The 21199-nt window shown below is 37.8% G+C and overlaps 2 protein-coding genes across 3 annotated transcripts; both read right to left on the bottom strand.

Moving 5' to 3' along the window:
• Positions 1-1085: 1085 nt before the first annotated feature.
• slmapb (sarcolemma associated protein b) lies at positions 1086-9260 on the bottom strand. 2 transcript variants are annotated; one of them, XM_084098016.1, is made up of 10 exons: positions 8871-9244; positions 8434-8496; positions 6875-7000; positions 6534-6608; positions 6147-6452; positions 5133-5328; positions 3570-3729; positions 3245-3379; positions 2301-2388; positions 1086-1898 (listed from the first exon to the last, which is right to left on the bottom strand). In XM_084098016.1, exons 2-9 carry the CDS (start codon positions 8483-8485, stop codon positions 2305-2307), a joined length of 1134 nt encoding a protein of 377 aa, XP_083954142.1. In that variant the 5' UTR covers positions 8486-8496; positions 8871-9244; the 3' UTR covers positions 1086-1898; positions 2301-2304. The 2 variants fall into 2 exon arrangements, with proteins under 2 accessions (XP_083954142.1, XP_083954143.1); XM_084098017.1 differs by lacking the exon at positions 2301-2388 and having other exon boundaries at positions 8871-9260.
• A 1569-nt stretch (positions 9261-10829) lies between these two features.
• On the bottom strand, positions 10830-20858 carry atp6ap1lb (ATPase H+ transporting accessory protein 1 like b). Its single transcript, XM_084099758.1, has 7 exons — positions 20671-20858; positions 18015-18055; positions 16637-16722; positions 16128-16369; positions 15341-15391; positions 14974-15217; positions 10830-13755 (listed from the first exon to the last, which is right to left on the bottom strand). Exons 1-7 carry the CDS (start codon positions 20769-20771, stop codon positions 13519-13521), a joined length of 1002 nt encoding a protein of 333 aa, XP_083955884.1. The 5' UTR covers positions 20772-20858; the 3' UTR covers positions 10830-13518.
• Positions 20859-21199: the final 341 nt, after the last annotated feature.

Here is a 21199-nt window from a genome sequence, read left to right as displayed (position 1 = left end):
AACCCCTCATTCTGGCCCATAATTATTATCATACAGCACCTCTGAGAGCTGTTTTTACTCTGACATTAACCGTGTCATCATGCCGCAGCCCTGCATCGTGAAAAGGAATAATAAAAACAGATTCTAGTTACATCAGTGCTTGAAGAATGCATTTACTCGGAAGACAGAGGTCAGAAACAGGATCCTCAGGCCTGGGGAATTCAGCTAATTCCCACCTGCAGCCAGATGAAGGTCTGACATCACTGTTGCTGATAACCTTATCGCTGGTGACGTTACACTTCATTTACTCCAGAATAAACTGAGCGTATTATTGCCAGAGCTCTTTAGATCGGGGCACGTCCTCACATTTCCCATGCGGCATTGAGGAGGGATGACTCATTGGGGCGGACTGCATTACACCATGGAAGCGTGTGCCTTTGGCTGCAGGTTTATGATAAAAAATTGGTTATAAGGCCATCATTTAGTGGGGGTGCGTTTATGTGCCCAGGGTGTTTTTGTGTGTGTGTGTGTGTGTGTGTGTGTGTGTGTGTGTGTGTGTGTGTGTGTGTGCGTGTGTGTGTGCGTGTGTGTACTCGAAATCTTAACACTTTACAATAAGGTTCTTAGGTATCCATTTCACAATTTGATTCGATTCTGATTCACAAGCTCTTAATTTGATTCATTTCAGTTATGAATGTCCACGTTGTTTACATACTCTTACACAAAGTAATATAAGACTAGAATTGGTTGTGCTGTATGTTTTTGATTCACGAAAAAGAACTGCCACATAAGAGACATTTGTTTGTGAATTAGACTACAATGGTCAAATTGTATATTGCAAGGTCAACTGAATAAAAAATGTTTTGCTATAAAAGGTATATAAAGCTTTATATGAAGTATAAAAATGTATTTTGAACAAACATATTACATTAACCTAGGTGAATACGGTATACGCTGTAAAAAACTGTTTATTGCAAATTAATGGTACCTAATACATTAACTAATGTTAACAAATTGACCCTATTGTAAAGTGTTATCGAAATGAAATTCATCTGATATGCATAAAAGATTTACAACAACAACAAAAAACAGGGACTTAACATGGCTGAACTACACTTTTGCTTATTTATTGGAACTGCATGTTTGTTAGATCAGGTAGCTTTTCCTTAAATCTCTGTACAAGTAATAATAAACATAAATCATAAACACTATATTATAAGTCTCTTTAGGACAAAATAGCTCTCTAATGTCCTAAGTGAACTGATTATTTTCATCATCATCATTAATAATAATACGTCAAATCCTTATCACAAAGTACAGTGCATAGACTAATTACTAATGGCTTTGTATAAGGTGCAAGGACACATACACATTACATGGCGGATTTAGGCCTTTAAGCCACAGAATGTATTAAAACTTAAATGGATGCATCATGTCTCGAATGTGTTATTGCAGTGGGATTTGCAATTCTCAATCACTTCTCACGGAAGGTTTATTTGATGCTACTGTATGTTATTTAAGGCAATTCACTAAGTGTTTGTTTGGCAAAGCAACAGTGTTCAATAAAATACCTGTTATTAGCCAGATACTTCAAATGCTATGCATACACAACGTCAAATTTAACATATGTATATATATATGTATGGTGCAACTGAGGGAATGTTGTGATGATATTATTCTAAGGCTGTCGGTATGCGAGTAGAAAGTTGCATTTAAACACTTTTTACTCAAATTAACACCACACAGACTAAAAGGACACAAATGTTAACACGTTTCAGAAAGATTGACTAGGTATGCATGTCACGGTGTGTGCGCTTGTTACTGGTTCATCACGTTGTTCATTTTGAGGTCTTTGAAAGCAAATACCCCGTCACAGCAATGGTTACAGCGGCAACAGGCATCCACCTGATCCATTTTCCCTGCAAAAACAAACATGACAAGAGATGACATCATCTGTAGCACCTCATCACCAATCAGAACATGTTTACAATCAAGGATGCACATGAGCCGAGAAGGGGACACAAAAAGCCACAGGGATGGCACACAGACAGCAGAAGACATACGGTGCAGGACAAAGAGAGCCGGGATGCCTCAGAGCTACGCTGGAAAACTACACCCTACAAAATGGAGTTCGTCAGAGACACTTGTTAGTGTGCATCTTATAATACAAAGCGGACCTGTAGTAGGGAAACAGAAGCATTTTGCAAATGACCGGACAGCATTTTGTAGCTTAAGCAGAGAACTGTTTAGTGGTCATGCATAGCCCTGAGGATGATGGATGCTTAAGCAGAGGAATGAGACGGGACAGGAGCACTGTGTACCTTTCTACCACAATGGGCCCAAGCACCAATACAGCAAAGCCAGGACAAGGCCGATGGCTACGGCTAGGATGGGCTGCAATAAAGACAGCTAAAGGAGGGAAGGGAGGGATATTACTGAATGACTGTCTTATGTTTATGTGCGCTATTATTGGACTGGTAAATTTTACTATCATCAAGAAAAGGAAATCAAAAGGTGAAGCGTGTAATCGTTTCATTGTTAAAACACTTCCCCTTTCCCAGTTCAACGTGCAGAGACAACGCCACTGTTTGTTTAAATGCGACACGTCAACTTTTGGTTTAACCGATGCTGTAAGTGTGGGGCAGTATCCCCTGTCTGTCAATGGCGAGGGTTGATGCCATCTCACAGTGGTTTATCAGCCTGGAAATTTGGAATTTTTACATTTTTATATATTTTTAATATTATTTTATGGAAATAAATTAATGATTTAATAATTAAAACATTAAAGAATTTTGTTGTTAAGTGATTGTAAAAAATAAAATAAAATATTTGATTCATACATGAAACTGTCACAAAAATATTAAGACACTTTTTTCCTCATTTTTGTTTTGATGGCATGTCCGAGAAATATTCAGCATGTATTTTGTCACATGGAATTTTGGAGGGAAAAAACCTGAAATCTGCATATTGCAAGATTTTATTTACTCTTTTTATAGTGAGTGTCAGTTTTGGACCCTGGGTAGAAACCTTATTGGGAAACCGTCTGTAACTACGTTTGGTGTTCTTATTGGCCACAGAAATTACACACTTCATCTTTAGGCTATACAAAAATGTTGAAACAAATGTGGAAGTTTATTGTCAAACAAATGGTGCTGTGTTTTTCATCTCTGATTTCAAGGACAAACAACGCTCTTTCCTCTTGAACTGTCCCTATTGTCAGTGCCCCTGTTGTTGAACATAAGCGTTACATGGATTGAAAACTCACGTGGTTGTCTTTGTCCTGCAGAAGCCTCAGGCGCTCTTGGCTCTGCTGCAGCTCCAGACTGATGGAGCCTTTCTCCTCCTCTACATTTTCAAACTTTTCCCTGAGGCCTGACAGCTCTGACTGGATCTCCTCATACTGAGAGAGAAAGAGAGAAAGAGAGTAGAAACCTTTCATAAGGAGCAATGAGCCTAGTCAATAACACACACACGCACACACTGTGTATCCAGGGGCCAGGTCTTTTTTTAGGTGCAGAGCTCTTTTGTGACATGCCTGCTAATGAGTCTCAGGCAGTTCTACTTTCATTCTCAACTATGGTGGGAATAACCTCTTTCTGCAGTTCTTTGATCCTGCTATTGCCTTGCTCCAGCTGGCTAGTGTCTCTCTGGTGTTCCTCCTGCAGGACGCTCAGCCGTTTCTCCATGTCCGCCTGCGTCTTCTCCAGGGTCTTGACCGTGTTGCTCAGGCTTGTGGTCTGTTTCTTGGAGCTGAGGCAGAATGCAGGTTCAGATTGCAGATAGATTACATCATTACATCACAAGTCTGCAAAAGGATCTTTTTCCAATTTAAAAACGAAGTGTAAGGCTGGGTATTGAAAAAGATACAACGATTCGATTAATTTGAGTCAGAAGCACTAGATTTCAGTTGATTCTGATTTGATTCAATTCAATATTGATTCATTTGGATATACATCAGGTACAGTATGTCCATTTATCTTAAAGGAAAAAAAAAAATTAATTAAAGCTGCAAAAACTATACAATATACTGTCAATTGGTAAATGTCTAAAATATTAAATGTTAAAATGAACAGTCCAAATTCAATTGCCATTTATTTTTTAGATATAATAATAATCAACACTCAAACAGTAACAGAGTTGCATACAAACAATGAAATTGCACACAAGGCAGTTTTATACCAACTTCTTAATGATTTAAGTATGTTTCCAGCCTAATTCTTTGTTGAAAAACATTTGGTCCTAATTTTTTCCCATGACAGATTTATTCAAACATAAATCGCTACAGTGATATGTCATGCCACATTCAAAACCACAATTATTGTTAAAAAAAATTTTCATTCAAATGACAGAATTTGAAAACTGAGACTTTGTTTCATATCAAAAGTAATAAAGCTTTTGAACTTGGGATTTAAGAATCGATATTGGTTAATCAAAATGAAGATCGATTAAAACCCAGAAACTGATATTGTCCTAGTGAAGTGTGCCATTTTTTCATGTTTAAATGCTTGTATTTAACTATAAGTAAGCTTATAAGGATAGTTCAACCAAAAATGAAACTTCTGTCATTCTTTACTCACTCTCATGTTGTTTGAAACATGTTGTTGTAATCATTGAAACCATACGATCCCACCCTCCCTGCAAATCGTCATCCAAAGCCACGCCAACATGAGCGCGCACAGACCAGAAGCAATGCAATGATTGAACAAACATTTTATGGTCCTACGCCTTCTACAGACGATATACATTTATAAAAATACATTTAGACCGCTTAACATAGTGACTGCTATCAGGTTATGAGGAGACTTTCAACCAGCAAAACAAAAAAATACACCTTTAATGACATCAAACTTGCAACACAGTAAATTTCAGTCTGTTACTTACACAAAAGACATATCCCGCAACGACACGAGGGCATGTTCATTTTTGGGTGAACTACACGTTTAATTTCCCTGAGAACTTTAAACATTGTGGCTTAATAAAAATGGTGTCTTAAGGCATCCTGACACTGCAACACTGACTCAACCAATAGCGTGAGTTTAGGGGGGGGGGGTTTGTCTGAAAACAATTTGCGATTACATTTGGTGCTTCTAGTGGCACGGCAATGGCACACTTCACGTTTAAATTAGCTGTAGCTGACACCGCTTAATACAGACCTGTCCAGCTCTTTCTCCAGCTGCTGTTGTTTCTTCATTAGCTGTTCTTTCTCTGAGCGCAGGGTGTTGCTCTCACTCTGCAGGCTGATCTTCTCTTTCTGCTGTTTATCAGCCAGCTGCTCTCTCTCTGACCTCAGAGACACACACTCCCTCCTCAGGCTCTCACAGTCCTTCTGCAGCCGCTCCAGCTCGCTCGCTGCATCACACACACACAACATACCCAAAGACATGCACACAACCTCACAGATATAGAACATGTGCGTGCGCGCACACATACACACACACACACAATGCTACTCTGTTACATAACGGTTGAAGTGATGTGAGAAATGTGAGTCATCTTCTGAATATCTGTCGGATTACTGCAAACACTGCCATGACTGTTGTTAGATGGACCTAGGGCTTGACTTGTAACCTCCACAAACACATTATTTTCCTCATTCATCAGGTTTCTAGGATAGGAGGACAAATTCCTCTAATAGATAATAAATGTGCAAAAGACATAAAAAAGCCTTTTACAGGAATTTAGCCTGGCGAGGCTGAAGTTATGTGATTTTTATTTGATTTCATTTTATTATTATTTTTCCTCTGAAATGTATAATTTAATTTATTTTTCAAGGAAATAACCTTTTAAAATGAACACTTTAACCAATGCATAATAATGTTTACATTATTTGTATTACTATTAATAACAATATCAGAAATATTCAGATTTGTTAATGCTAATTTGATGTCATACTATTTTTTAAGAGGTATGGATTTTTTTAATTTAATGTGCAGTTATTTATTTATTTATTATTATTTTTTTTAACAACAATATAATAAATAAAAAAAGTAAAAATGGAAGTATAAATATGAATGAATTAGCATTTTGGTTTAGAAAAACACAGGGATGAGAAGTGTTGATGTTCTCACATAATTTCATGATTTTTAGCAATTAAATGAAGCCGGTTTAAAATTCTGTAGGCCGGTCCAATCATGTGTGAGGGCAGAGGTGTGTGGGGTTGTGGGTACCTTGCTGTTTGGCAGCTTTGTCTCTCTGCTGGTTCTGCTGTTGGTGACTGGCCTGTACACTGTTAAGCTCACGCTCGTACTTGTTTGCAGCCAGCTGCCATTTCTCCAGCTCAGAAGTTAGCGTCGCCAAGTTCCCCTTCAGCGCGCTGACCTCATGCTCTCGCTCGGCTGCCGTTTTCTCCATAGTGCGGCGCAACACCTGCACTTCCTCCTGAGCTGCGTGCGCTTCCTGTCTCATGCTGAAGACTGCGCTGTCCTTCTGATCCCTGAGATTCTCCATGTCATCCTGCATCTTCTGGAGCTGAGCTGAATACACATGTAGACCATTTGGTATAATACATTGTTGAGTAATAAAAACTTAAGACATACACACCCTCCTTCACTTACTCTGCAAGACCTTTATCTGTTTTGCGGACTCCTCTGCCTGCTGCTTATTGGCTTTTTTCTCCTCCTCCAATAGACCTGCAATACACAGCACAAGCCATCAGGGGGACCTATTGAGCATGACTGCCATTACAAATCATTTCGAATGTTCACAGGCTTACTCAAATATCCAAATAAAAATCATCATCATGTGTAATTTTATATTTATTATTATTTAATCATGCATTTTACATAAATAAATAAAAATATATGTAGTGAGGCAAAGTTCAGTGCTGTTTTAGGATCAGTTTGGTCTCTCATATCCTAATGTATAAGACACTAGAGAGTAATCTGTGTGAGCTTACCTTGGAGTTCGACACACTTGTGTTTGCCCGAGTTGGCCTGTTCATTGGCCTCCTGGAGTTCCTGGTTCAGCCGCTGGATGACCTTCTCAGACTCACTGGCCTCCACGGTGCTCCTGCTCAGCTCATCTGGATAAATGATTACATTATCTAATGGGAACTATTAAATGCATAATTAGACACTATTATGGCGCTCTGCTGTCAGAGAATCACTCTTTCATCAACAGTTAATGGGTGATCTGTGTCTTTATTTCTGTATCAGCATCAATGAGTTGCATTTCAACTTCGCCGGATTGTTCTGCCCTCCAACGAAGTGCAAACCCCGTCTCCAAAGGTTAATTAAATCAGAATGAATCGCATGGTAATTTCCCTGGAGGTCAGAAAATGGGTCTATTCCATGAATTAATAACTTGACTCAGAATAGATCCATCCTGTCATGAGTAGGGTTTAAACTGGGATCTGCAAAAAGGATGGCCGGGGTTTCATTTGAATAAGCTGCCATTTGAATAAAAGTTTGAAAGGTTCTAATGTTATACAATGCCATTTCATTGTGAATCAGAAAATTTGTTAAACTTATTTGAGAAAACATTCATGAAGATTTTTAACCTTTAAATAAAGATCCATTGCTCTGCAAATGTTACATTTACTGGCTGCAATTTAGTTTGCCTAAACTTAGAAGCAAACCTGCCTCCTCTTGCTGAAAACCAGGCCATCTTATCAAATGCTCCAGAAAGATATGACCTCATCTTACAAACTCAAGGGTGTATACCATAAATGGGCATTTCAAGCACATATCACTGCAATCAGAGACACATAATTCCAGAAAATTGTACTTCACATGCCTTGCTTGGATGACTAAGCTAAAATATACTGAAATCCTGTGCAGGCTGCTAGAGCGGAGAGGACGAAGGCATTAACGTTTCATGAGGTTCTGCGGTGGGTAATGTTTATGGATGCCATTCTGCATCAAAAACTCAGTCTCTCAGCAGAGTACCAGGGCACATTAAAATGCTTTGGCCTAATTTATTTGTGAGTGTGTGGAAAAGGAAGACACAGTCAGACGGACAAAATATCTTCTGATAATAATAGTATAAGCAGAAAGTATTAGCAGAGGCTGGAAACTGTCCCATCGCAACTAATGATAACAAAACACCGCCACGCATGATTACATTTGGGCATAATAACATGATTTTTGTAAAATCGCTTGTTCAGAACAAAAGGTTTTATTCATTACGCTTGAACTGCTGATGAGCAGTTCTGAGGTATTTAGTTACAGTTACAGACATAAAATGCATAGTTTACAGAAATTTTTTACACAAATATATCAAAGAATTAAATAAACCAATTGCTCACAAGTAACTCAATAAACTTTATACCCAGTGAGTCAAACAACCATTATTTTAGGCACAGTACCATGACATACTCGAAGTATAATAATAATAAAAAAACAAGGTTTAATATCCTCTAAATTAATGCTTATAGGGACAGTACAGCATTATATTTTGGTTCTGAATTCTTCAGCAAATAACTATAAAAACTCAATAGCAATAAAGTGTTTTTACCTTTGATCAAAGACACTTTATTAACAGGATCTTTCAGCTTCAGCTCCTCCATTGTTTTCCCCACTGTGACAAAGCACGAGAGCAATTACGTTAATGCCACTTTAAAATATGAACTTTAGACATTTTTTAAATATCAAAGTTTAGATATTTGGTTGAATAGTAAAGAAATTTTAATGTGAATTTCCAGGTGATGTCAATAATGACTTAATGAGGCGGAGAACTAAAATAATCACAGTTTTCCACAAAAAAAGGGAACAGACCTGTAAGAACATAAACACAAACCATAATCTTTTCCCGTTTTAAACGTCAAATTATAGCTTACACTCAAAACATAACGTCATGCCAGTTATATAATACAGCTTAGCATCATTGTATCAATTAGAAAGACTACTCATCGCCTTTACTTAAGTCTGAGGACTAAAAACAGATGCCATTACCTGTAGACTCGTGATGTCACGTTCTGTCGGTGCCGAAATAGAGCTGCAATATTCAGGCTTCTTTAACTATCGATTCGCTCTGGTGATGAGAACTGGACGAGTCCATTCTGAAGGGCGGGGAACACTGACGCATCTAAATATGTTGTTTGGGGGTTTCCTTGACAAAACAAGGCAGTAACGGTAGAGTGGAGATGATACAAATTACGCTATAAGAGAGCAACTGAAGTATATTAAACTCTGAGGGGTCGTTTTCTTTGTGGAAATTATTTGTATGCCCCTTCTTGTGACCCCCTCCCCCCGCAGGTGATGGTCTGGAGGTCTCGCTCACATGGGCATACAAGCGTCCTGAGGCATCTAAAGAGAAGAGAGGCTGCAGCTGCATGGTAGAATACACTCAGGCCCATTGTTTCACTCGTTAGGGCGTCTCTTATGTAAAAACTGTTGACAATAGTGATCATTCGTGCATGCATCAGTGCCAACCAAAGCACTGTGATTTCAGTAAACTATATTATCAGTTGCATGTCAAAATGTCAATCACTGACTGCCAAACCGATCATTTGAAGGTGTCTCTTCGATAGAAAACATGCTAAATACACCATTTTGACCTCTAAAATAAATGCTTGCATTTATTGCCAGTAATGGTTTGTGGGCACTTGTTTCTTTATTTATTTGTTTGTTTATCCAGATGTAAACACAAGGCCTATTTTGTGTGCTGGATCCTCAAATTTAAAATTTCCAGGTCTCAAAATCTGTGATAATATCTACTGCTAAAATACTTGAACATGGTAAGTGACATCCTGTTCTTTTGAACTGCCTGTGGGATATTTAAAACTTTTAGAATGGAAGTCTCACATTGCATATTTGAACATATCATCATTACACATTGCCGTTTACTCTATTTATAGGCCTGCCGCCTATAAAAACATATGTGCAACCTTGTTGTGCAGTTTTATAATTGACCTAAACAGGCCATTAGATGTAGATTATATATACTATGGATACTGTTACATTAAACATAAGCATTGCATTTCCAGTGCCATCTCTTTAAATATCTCTTTGAAATCATTATGTTTTATTTTTCTCAATTTGACCAAGGCTACTGATGTGGAATTAAGAGAGTTTGCCATGCTGAGAGTTTTTATGGATCTTTCCTTTGTTGTCATGGTGATAGAGCAAACCTGTCTCATTCATACTTAGTTCTTTCTTGCCCGTAAGTTCTGACCGCACAAGATAGACTGAGAAAAATCACACACCATCACCAGCACAAAATATTGAAGTCACCTTGTCCAGTGCCATCACGATAACCTTGAATCCTTGAAAGGGATGAGTCATGGTCATAAATCTCTGCGATAAGATCTACAGGTTTTAATGACAACAAAAAGAAGCTGCGTTTGTCCAAGATTTGGATCTAAAAATGGGTATTATGGGTGCCTGAATAATTCAGTGTTTTGTAGGCTAGATTAAGAAGATTAAGACTATTTCTCTGTCTCTTCCTTTCTCTTCCTTTCTATCCTCTCTAATACTTGATATTCATATTCACTATAGCTTAAAAACGTTACATATAACGTATATAAATACATTATTTAATTTATTTTTTTGCATGTCAGCACATGACTGACCTTCAGCACTGAAATGTGGTTGAAATAATGTCATTTGTTGTTTCAACTCTAAAAAAAACTTTGAAACATTTAATGCTAGATGGTTTTAACAAGATGTACGTTAAACCGACGATGTCTTCAACAGCATACAAAAGAAATGACTGCCTTTAAAATTATTATTATGATCAGAAGGCTATTATTATTTTATTATATTTTGATCATATAAGACCTTTTCAAAACTTGAAAATTATGTGTTAAAATATAATTATTATAATTATAGAGAAGGACACTATTGCACAAATGCAGACTGTACATTAACCTGCACAGCTGCTGCCAAAAAAAGTGAATACGTGGCCATCAATTTGGAAATTACTTTATAATTCTACATTTATATCATCTTAAAACTTCTGCTAACAAAAACAGTTTATTACAATGTACAACATAATCGACCTAGCAACTAGACGACCACTGCAACTATATTACAGTAATATTAATAGGCTACTGAAGTCTTCTGAGGTCATGATGGTGCAAGTTGTGTTTGTATGTAACAAGACTGTCTGTTGAGTGATACAAGAAACATGAAAGTAGCGCCAGTTTGGGACACTCTAAAAGGCTTAACGTTAAAAAAATGCTTAACTTGGCTTAATGTAGGCTACTAAGTCAGTGGCGTTAACAGACCAAACTCAGTAAACACCTTATTAATAAAGCATATATGTACAGAAAAGCAGATGAGCCCAGAATATGAACATAACACGTTTAATGGCACGTTAAGCGTTTTTCTCTCATAGAAAACCATTATAAAGAAAACGTTTAATGTGGCTTAATGTACTTAGACAGTGATATTGACAGAATAAATTCAGTAAACCATACTATGTACAGAAAAGCAGATGAGCCCAGAATATGAATGCAATGCGTTACACGTTAAGCGTTTTTCAGCCTACAAAGAAAACGCTTAATGTGGCTTTATCTGCTTTTCTGTACATAGTATACTTTATTAGTGTGGTGTTTGCTGAGTTTGGTCAGTTAATATCACTGTCTTTGTACATTAAGTGTTTTCTTTAACATTTTTCAATAGGAGGAAAACGCTTCACATGTAATTAAACGCGCTGTGTTCATGTTCCGGGCTCATCTGCTTTTCTGTACATGTATAGCCTACTTAATTAGTATGATTTGCACTGAGTTTGGTCTTTTAATAACTCTGTCTTAGTTAAGCGTTTTTCACGTTTGAGAATGCCCCGCCAGTTTCAGTTACCCGGATGAGCGGACTGCATGGACGACGACAAATTGACCAATCAGAACCGAGTATTCCAGAGTGCCGTGCAATGAAATTAAATAATTAAGGAGATAACATGACTAAACCAGCATGATATTGTTTGAATATGCAGCACAAAGCCAGACTAATGCCAGACTAATGTGAGGCTGTTATACCCTGCAGGAAAACACACTCGGTGCTGTGAGAGTCAGTGACGCAGAAAGTAGATGTGTGAGTAAAGTTTGCTTCGAAGGCAGACAGGTAAACTGTCCCGGTATGAAGGCAGCGCCGCAGGCTCCTGCTGAGAAGTGTGAGATAAAAGCAGATGGCAGAAAGGGCAGGAAAAATGGAACAGGAGGGGGTTGCTGCCTTTTCACCGCAAAAAATCCGGGGCCATAGCAGACGGTCAGCATGAGGTGGGTTAGAAAGACCCCATAGCAGCAGTTTGCATGGCCACGAACACTGCTTTACCATATGCACGGAGAACATCACAACAAACGCATGCAACGTTTTTCTACTATTAAGATGTAAAGGTATGACGCACTTTTCATTTTGATCTGTTTATTGTTCAGAATGAATTGACTGATGTTCAGAAAACTACTTGTGCACTTCAGTGTGTATGACCATCATTCAAATGAACACCTCCAGAATCAGACGTGCCATGGTAGAGGTTTATCTCTAGTCATTGTCATGCTGCAGGTTATTGTGATAATGAGTTACTGATGTTATAATTGTAGATATAGCGGTATACTGATTATGATACTGAGGGTATTAAACACTTACATGAATAATTGTACAGCATTCTTTCAGCATTACCTCACTATAGTTATACTGTCTGTACTATAAATTCTTAAGGGGTGCTAAATTCATCTATTAGTCCTAATATATTCCACCTGAAAAGGGACGGCATATAGATCTAGCAATTATGAGATCATATAAAAATGTTCTGTGCAATATATCAGTTTCCGAAGCTTAAAAAAGGTCTTTTTCTTGCTATACATTTTAAGCACTTAAAATGTATAGATTTGAAGGTGCTTAATACTGGAAGTTTGTTAATTATTGAAACAGCAGTTGAGTCTAGATCTATATGAATATCTAGCTGATCATTTAAAGCCAAAGAGTATATTTATGGAGTTCCTGAATCTATGTTGTATAGTCCTGGAATACATAAATAGTATTAAGCACTGTACATTTATGGATTGTTTTGTATGCTCCGTATTCACATTATTACTGTCAGTTACCCATCAAGGCTGACAAACAGTTTCGCACCACTTTGGCAGTCATATAACAGTTCTTGTAATTGGCAGATCAGTCTGCGGACTCCATTACAGATGAATGAGATGGTGATTTTTGTACTGTAAAAAAACAAAAAACATCAAGCCACAGTCATTTCTGTTTCACAGTCTTTTCTCTTCTGCCATCTCTGCCTTTTCAATTCAGATATTTCTAACTACAGTACTTGTATCCAGTCAGTGAAGTGCTTTGAAAAGCCCACCAGAATGGTGGTCTATTAAAAGGCAATCTCACATTTTTTTTGTCCCTATTTCATAGGCTTCCAAGTCCTGGTCCTGGAAAGCCGTGATATGTCCAGGTTTTGGCTCCAGCCTGGGTTTTGACACCTGATGAATCAGGTAATCTCATCCTCTGACTGTAAGAAGTTAGGTTAAGACAGTGATAAGGGGAGGATTTAGTGCCAGGCAGGAGGAAGACCAAGAGGACAATGCAGCCATCCAGAATCAGAACTAGCAATCCTTTCCACGCTGGTCTTTTGCTGGTTTTACAGCACCGCCATCACTCCTCACACGCTGTTCTTGTCTGGGAGCTCAGCCTCGGGGGTGCGGGGGAAGTAGACGGTGGTCTTGTGCTCTTCGTAACGGTCAATGTGCTTGAGGTGGACGACCATGTGCAGGGCGTAAGCCAACACAAGTAGCAGAATCAGAGATGTGATTAGGCCCATCAAGATGGCTGGAGTGAAGAAAGTCGCACAGTCACTTGCTGAAGCAAACTTGTTGGACTGGACATTAAAGGCCTGGATCTGAAAAAGAAAAAGTTATAAAATAAATGTTTTCTGTCTGAGAAAGTTATAAAAATGTATTGTGAACCTATACATGAACTAGATCTGGGTCTGTTGACTGATAGAAATGTCTTAACCCCTTATTTACACTGCACACGTCTGCGGTGTGTTACGGCTCCGGCGAGGTTTTGTTCTGTCCTCCACGTTGTGCCAACTCACACCAGGAGCCTATCAGAAGAGAAGTGACTGGATGCGCGAGACCACAAGATTTGCATGTCCGACATTGTTTTTCTTGATATTTCATGTTTTTTCTTGATTTTGGGGTTCTACAATGGTTAAGTTGGCTAAATGGTTATGTTTTGTCCGGTTTAATTGTGTTTATTGCTGTGTCCTACTTTGTTGTGCTGTAACCTACAGACAAAGTTAATGCACTTAAAAGTCCAGTTATGAAGGACAAGGATAAAATATTTGTGTTTTAGTCTTTTAAAATACATCCTCAATTATCTTGTATCTATATTCAAAAATAGACTAGGTGCCTATCTTTAGCGAAGCAGCGAGGAGAGCCACTTCTGGGACGCTTCTGAAATGTGCCGCGACGCGGCTGGAATAAACCATAGACTAAAAAACACAAGCATTGACTAGATACCCTTGATGAGCTCTGGTGGCTGCGTCAGAGCCGTAATGCGCCGCAGACGTGTGCTCTGTAAATAAGGGGTTAATAAATACAAAAATGGATTTTTAAATAAAGTTAATATGCTGAGTAATTTTGTTACGTTTCATGTTTATCATCTTTAAACTATTCTAACTATCCTCCTATTAAATAGACAACTTTGAATTTTGTAACACATCTCGCTGTTTTTTCTGCACTTTTTTGTCATAAACTAATTTTTGAGATGTGTCAAATTAAACACAGCAATGCTATGTGAACAGCCCCTTATGCAGTCTTAAAAATAAAGATTTTCGCAGTGATTCCCAAAGAACCTTTCAGTGAACAGTTCTTAAAAGAACCATTTTTTCTTAGTTAAGAACATTTTAAAAATCTAAAAACATTTTGTAGAATGGAAAGGTTCCATGGATGTTAAAGGTTCTTCACTGAACCATACATGTCTATATGCCAATAAAGAACCTTTATTTTTAAGAATGTACAGTTTTGTTAAGCATTTTCTATAAATCGACTCTCAGAAATGCGTAATTTCAGTGAACTTTTAAAAACACTCAAGCACTTTTCATGGCAGCTACCTGAAAATCCGTGAAAGTGATGTGCCAGTTTGCCGAGCTGTCAGTGTGGGAGCTGGGCACCAGTAGGGTGTCATATTTCTGTAAGCTGCTGACATGCTGGCAGTGGTAAGAATAGGTGGCGGGGGCATAGACCTCCGTGGCATTGAACGTGGCCTCATGAGTCCAGTTGTAGTGGATGTGAACACTGTCCAGAGTGAACCAGTTCTGGCTTACTGATTCGTAGAATGTGTTGGACATCTGAAGCCTTCAGAAAACAGACAAGAGGAAGTAATTAACAACTGAATGTAATTATCAGCCCGTGAGGTTTTGTGTAAGCCTCTAAAGGATACGTCAAGATGAGTGTAGTAAAAGTAAAAGAGTGTTTTACCTGATGACAAGTCCCCTGATGTCTTCCAAATCGCCCAAATGCAATGATAGCCTATAAAAATGCAAGATTGTCATCAGATTGTCATATACAGATATATATAGGCTATATAATAACGTTCAAAAGTTTGGAGTCTAAGTTTTATTTTAAATAATTATAATATTTTTAAATGTATAATTTGTTTGTAAATTTTTATATATTCTAAAATGTAATGTTAACATTGAACAGAATACTGCTTAATATTTTTGTGGGAACTGGGATGCATTTCTTTCCGGATTCTTTGATAATTAGTTTAAAAGAACAGCATGTATTTGAAATTTGTATAAAATTATAAATGTCTTTACTGTCACTTTTGATCAAGTTAATGCATCCTCGCTGATTAAAACTATTAATTTCTTTTAAAAAAAAATCTTACTGACCCCCAATTTTCATCGGTACATGTATACATACATTTAGTGGCTCCAGAGCCTCACATAAAATGTATTAAATTATCTGTAAATATTCAGTATCCACAAACATGAATTTAGTGGTATGTATGATGTCAGTTCACCTCACTCCAAAGTGTTGAAATACTTTTTACATTTTGAAGAATATAGCTATTATTTTATTATCTTTCTTTTAAATAAATGCCACTTGGTTTGATATTTTGTTAATTATTTTGTTATATATCAAGATTGTATTTTAATATACAATGTAAAGTCTAAAAACACCTTTTGGGGCCACTGTATATAGGCTACCACCACAAAATGTTACTGAATCTGTGGCAGAAAGAGTTTACGAGAATACTTACGTAGCCTTATCCTTTGTACAAACAGAGCCTTTGGTGTCTACTTGTGCATTGGGTCCAAACACCCTCTCTGTGAGGTCCAGGAAAGTGTTGTTCCTATATCGAATAGCCAGTCTCTTAGCTTTGAAGAGGATGCATATCTTGCCGTTGTAAGCTACAGTCAGTGGGGAGTAGGGTCCCGAGCTGGTAGACTGTAGTAACTTCCGTTTGGTTCTGGGCTGGGCATGCAGATGCCACCCGTAAGGCTGTTTGAAAATGATAACAAGACAAACTAAGCGATGATGTATGAAACGTTCATTATTGATGGGCTTCTCTGATCTCAAATGTTTTCTTATAAAAGGAAACGCTCAGGCTTAAGATAGCAGATGACAGATATTTCCTGGATATTTCCTAATATGTTATTTCTAAATCCATCACTGTGTTATTGGTCTTGTAGGATGCTGGGTGAATTAAGGCAGAGATGTTGCTTATGGAAGCCAAGGTCACATTGACTATCAGGGAAAATGCAATACCTGCAGTATTCTTCTGAGTGGGTTTTCAGCTGCAGGCGAATAGCTCTCCTCGTGTGAGGCACTTGGACTCTCAACATGTTCTCCAGCTGCATCACAAAATGTTGAAATAGGACAATGGGGGAGATGGCATGGTGAGTTCTTTCAGCACAGAGAATCACCATATTTTTAAGCAAATGAAGTGAATATGCAAAAAAAAAAGTTTCATTTCTGCGGTATGAAAGTATACATTTAAAAAGAGATCTAAAAGATAAAACTTATAGAACATTACAATCAGCACAGTATGTAATAGAACCACACTAGTATATTGTTTATTTCAATCCGAGATGATATTACATTTGCATTAGCTTCTAATAAACGTTTAAATAAAAGCTAATGCTTAATCTGTCATTATACAAGAGCTAGTTCCAGTTCTCATTTGATTGGCGGTGGGGATTATTCAGTGACTATTTCTAAATCATTACACCAGTGGGTGGTGATATAAGTGATTCACTGAATAATTTTCCGGCAACTGATTTGCTCAAAAACAGTTTTATTCAGAAATGGTTTTCGTTAGTAAGTCATTGAATTGTTCACTCAACCAATTCGTTCAAAACACTGTTTCATTCAGGAATGAAACTCCACTGCTGTGTTATTCGGAGACATAACAGCTGTGGCTTCGTTTGGAAGTATTTTCGCTAGTGGAGCAAATATAGTTAACTTAAAGTCCCCCTGTGGTGAAAATCAAGATTTTAATGTTGTTCATATGTCTATGTGGTGTTTTTAATATGCTTTAAGACAAACCATGTGTGAATTCATAAGTCAACACCATTGCTGAGTATTAAGTCTAAAGACAGTCTCAAAAACATGGTTTGAAATCGCTGGTGTTTCTGACGTCACAAACTACCTTATAACCAATCACGTTAAGTGTGATCGTCAACAAGTGGCTCTCTGAGCTGGTGTGAGTGGGTGGAGGTGGGGCTAATTTACATATTCATAGAACCGCCTATACTAAATGAGGCAAGGGTGTAGAGTTACATTCAAGCTATTTTAAGGCATGAAAAAAATATTTTCAAGGAATTCTTTTTTTAAATATGTAATTTTGGTGATCAAAGATGAGTTTTAAGGGATAGAGTTATTGACTATAGGCCAGCGGACTTTAAAATATTGTGTCTAAAATTTAAATTATGGTAGATTAACTTCTTTTTTATTAAATGTAGCATAAAACTGTTTCATTTGACTTGGCAGGTTACGCAATGCTCAATAATGCAATGTAAATAAATAAATAGATAAACAAGTTTGACAAAAAACTCACACTCAGCAGAAAATGAGATTACTATATTTAAAAGAAGCTGAAGGCAAGCTGAAAAGCATAACTGCCATGAAAGTTATAGATACTGACCTGTTCTAATTCTCACAGCTTGATATGGTGGGACCTCCGAGCTGTAATGGAAAAACAAAGCAAAACAAAAAGTGGGTTGATCTCTTTGTGTCAGGCTGTGGCCTACTTATCAACCTCTGAGACAGATTTCCCATAGATCCACTCAGCTTGATGCACCAGTCACGCATGACCACAAGTCCGACATCTTCAGGCCAGATTAGTGTCTCAGGAGATGACAAGACATTTAGTCGAAAGTCATGATTCTCACGTGCTTAGCACCTTGAGTCCATCAACAAAGTGGGGACTAAAAATTACTTAATGGCACCTTGCGTGTACATACGCACATGTATATTTATCTTGTGTCACCTCATCCCTCACGCTGGAACTTGCTGGATTATCCTAAGATGAACCATTTGTACATCTAATCACAGAGATAATGAGCTTGGCGGACGATCTCCTAAAACCTTATTAAGAATCTGCTGCCCTATCTGGGAGAAGGTTTCCTGCTGTGTGAATGTGTTGACATCCAGGGCTGGATCTAGATTCAGGCCTGTTCACCTGCAGCAAAGTCAGCAGGGTGTGTGATTGTGAACGAGAGCATCAGATGACCCTGGCTCTCTCTCTTTAGGTCCATCTCTTACGTACTACACCACCCCACCCACCTCTACTACACTGGAATTTAGTGCTTAGAGCTTTGTGATCATGTAAGAGATTAAAGAATACAGCAAAACATCAGATGTGTGGGGAAAATAAACAGATTACTGCATGAAGCATTTAAGTTCATTCAGTTCTTAAGCGTGATATGAGCATTGAATCAACAGTGATGTGGCACATTGACTCATAAAGCCCCTATAATCCAATCAAATGCAGATGCGAAAACCAAAAAAATGACATATGAAGAGCTCTAAAAGTACAGTTGTACAGTTTTTTTTCTTCTTTCCGGGTAGTTCTGCTAAAAAAATAAGAACAATGTAAGCACAGCAAATATGGTCTACACGGCCCTGCTGAGGAGTGTGTGTGCACGAGGAGTGACTCTCGCCTTTGTTCTAATGCCAGTTTACCGAGGTCAGCAGCTGAGGACTGCGCTGCTGTCATTGGTTATGGCTGGACACAGTAGCCTAAGTGCTGAATTGAGCATTTATGTAATGAAAAGCAGCGCTCACACTATGTCTTCACCTCACTGGCGCTTTCAGAGCTCAATATCATCTTTTGCATATATAGATTATCTGATTAGCATACAGATTAGCACAGTACACTAGCACAGTACTCTACAAACACAACAATGCTTTAAAATAGATTTGTCTGTTAAATGTTAATAAGATTATAGCCTTTGGTCTAATTCCACTTGCTGCCACTCTTGACTGTCTGTTTTGGTCTGCATAGGCACTGACCCTGAGAAACTTGAGGAGGGTTGTAAACCACTCAACACTTTTTACTCCTAAGACACATTTCTGGACTAACAAGATCCCTAATGTTTTAACAGCCTGCAATGCTGCTCTTATCCCTATAAATCCTAAGCTTTAGATTCTATCTATGGAGGGATGGGCAAGTTGGTAGGTTGTTTACCATAGCTGCAGTTTACAGAAATAAAGAAAGACATTCAATCTCAATCTTATAATATATTCACATTTAGTAATCATATATTTGCATATAAAGGCATCAGTAATTCTAGGAGGTAATTATATATATATATATATATATATATATATATATATATATATAACACAAAAGAATAACCACTTCTTTAAATGTAATTTTGGCTCTTAGATCAAATTAAAAAGAACAAAAACCTCAACTTGGATCTTATTCATATCAAACAATTACAATACTAAAAAAAAGCCATAAAGAAATATATCATGTGACAAATCAGACATCATCCAGGCAAAAAGATAAACTAAATTTTTACGTTTGCTGATGTTTAACTTAACAGTAGACACGTTTTGTAAATCTCATTTAAAATATACAAAAAGTAGTTATTAGATTATACAGACACAAAACAGCTGTAAAATTTAATTTAAAATATGTATTTTTTGAGAATTTTTTTGTGAAACTTTTGGGGAAATTTGAACATTTAAATTTAGATTTAAACTAATTATATCCTGTGTTGTGAGCAATTAGATTACTCATAACTAGTATTATATTTTTATATAATATTACCCACTCCCAAATACAATAATATCAGATAAGTCAATCATTTGTAAATAAATAAATGTAACTAAATTAACATATTTATGATATTCCAGCTTTGATATGAGTAAAGGAATTCAGCAACTGTACAATAACAATAAACTGACTGGGTATCTTCAAAGATGCTCATATAGCCAGAGCCAGCTGAATCTCACTTCTTTCTTTTGTTTCTTGGAGTAGCATCTGTAAACTGACTCCTACAGACACTGGATAGGGTCTGCCTGCTGTCCCATTGTCATAGCCATGTTTGAATGTCTTGTACTTACAGAGAAGAAAAACTGCAGCAAAACCACAACACACTCTGAATCTAGAGCCCACGTACGTCAAATTAATTTATGAGTTCCACGAATTCTCGTTTAGCATTTTCCTAATAAAGCGCATTTTCTTGGTGTCTCTTGCCCACTGTAAAAGACTAAGACAGTGCATCAGCTGCACAGCATCACTGCCCCATTCCCCCTCCCCACGCTAGAGCTGAAAGCGCAGCTCTTACCTCCTGTCCAGGATCGCAGGCACTTGATCGAAGGGCAAAGACAGAGAGATAAACACACACAGTAACAGGGAAAAAAACAGGAAAAGCTTGTGTTTAGCCATTGAGACAATCTGACGAGACTGCCAGAGATGAGGTCTGCTTCATAATCTGCTCTGAACGCACATCCCTAAACCTGGGCTCTCTGACGGGCGGCCCTAGCAGCCAATCAGCGGGCAGGGGGGAGATAATCGTGCGTCATTCGCCTCACAGCCTTCATTCTTGCAGCCTTTCTCTCCCCCCACACCCTCTCTCTCTCCCTCTCACACACACACACACACACTCTTCTGCCCCTCCCTTATCATTTTTCTCTCTCTTCTGCACCCTCTGTCTCATACAAACATACAGTAGCTGCCGGCCAACCTCAAGCAAAGGGGTTTACGTGTTTCAACGCCAGTCCTAGGAGCCTAGTTTCATAAGCACTTGATATCTGGCACGCCTAAAAATTAGTTGAGAGCGTGAAATTGTTTAAAAGCAGAATTAAATGTCATGA

Source organism: Abramis brama (assembly GCF_963993115.1).
Source record: "Abramis brama genome assembly, chromosome: 22".
NCBI classification, from domain to species: domain Eukaryota; kingdom Metazoa; phylum Chordata; class Actinopteri; order Cypriniformes; family Leuciscidae; genus Abramis; species Abramis brama.
Note: the sequence above shows the minus strand (reverse complement) of the source record. Positions and strands in the feature narration are given on the sequence as shown.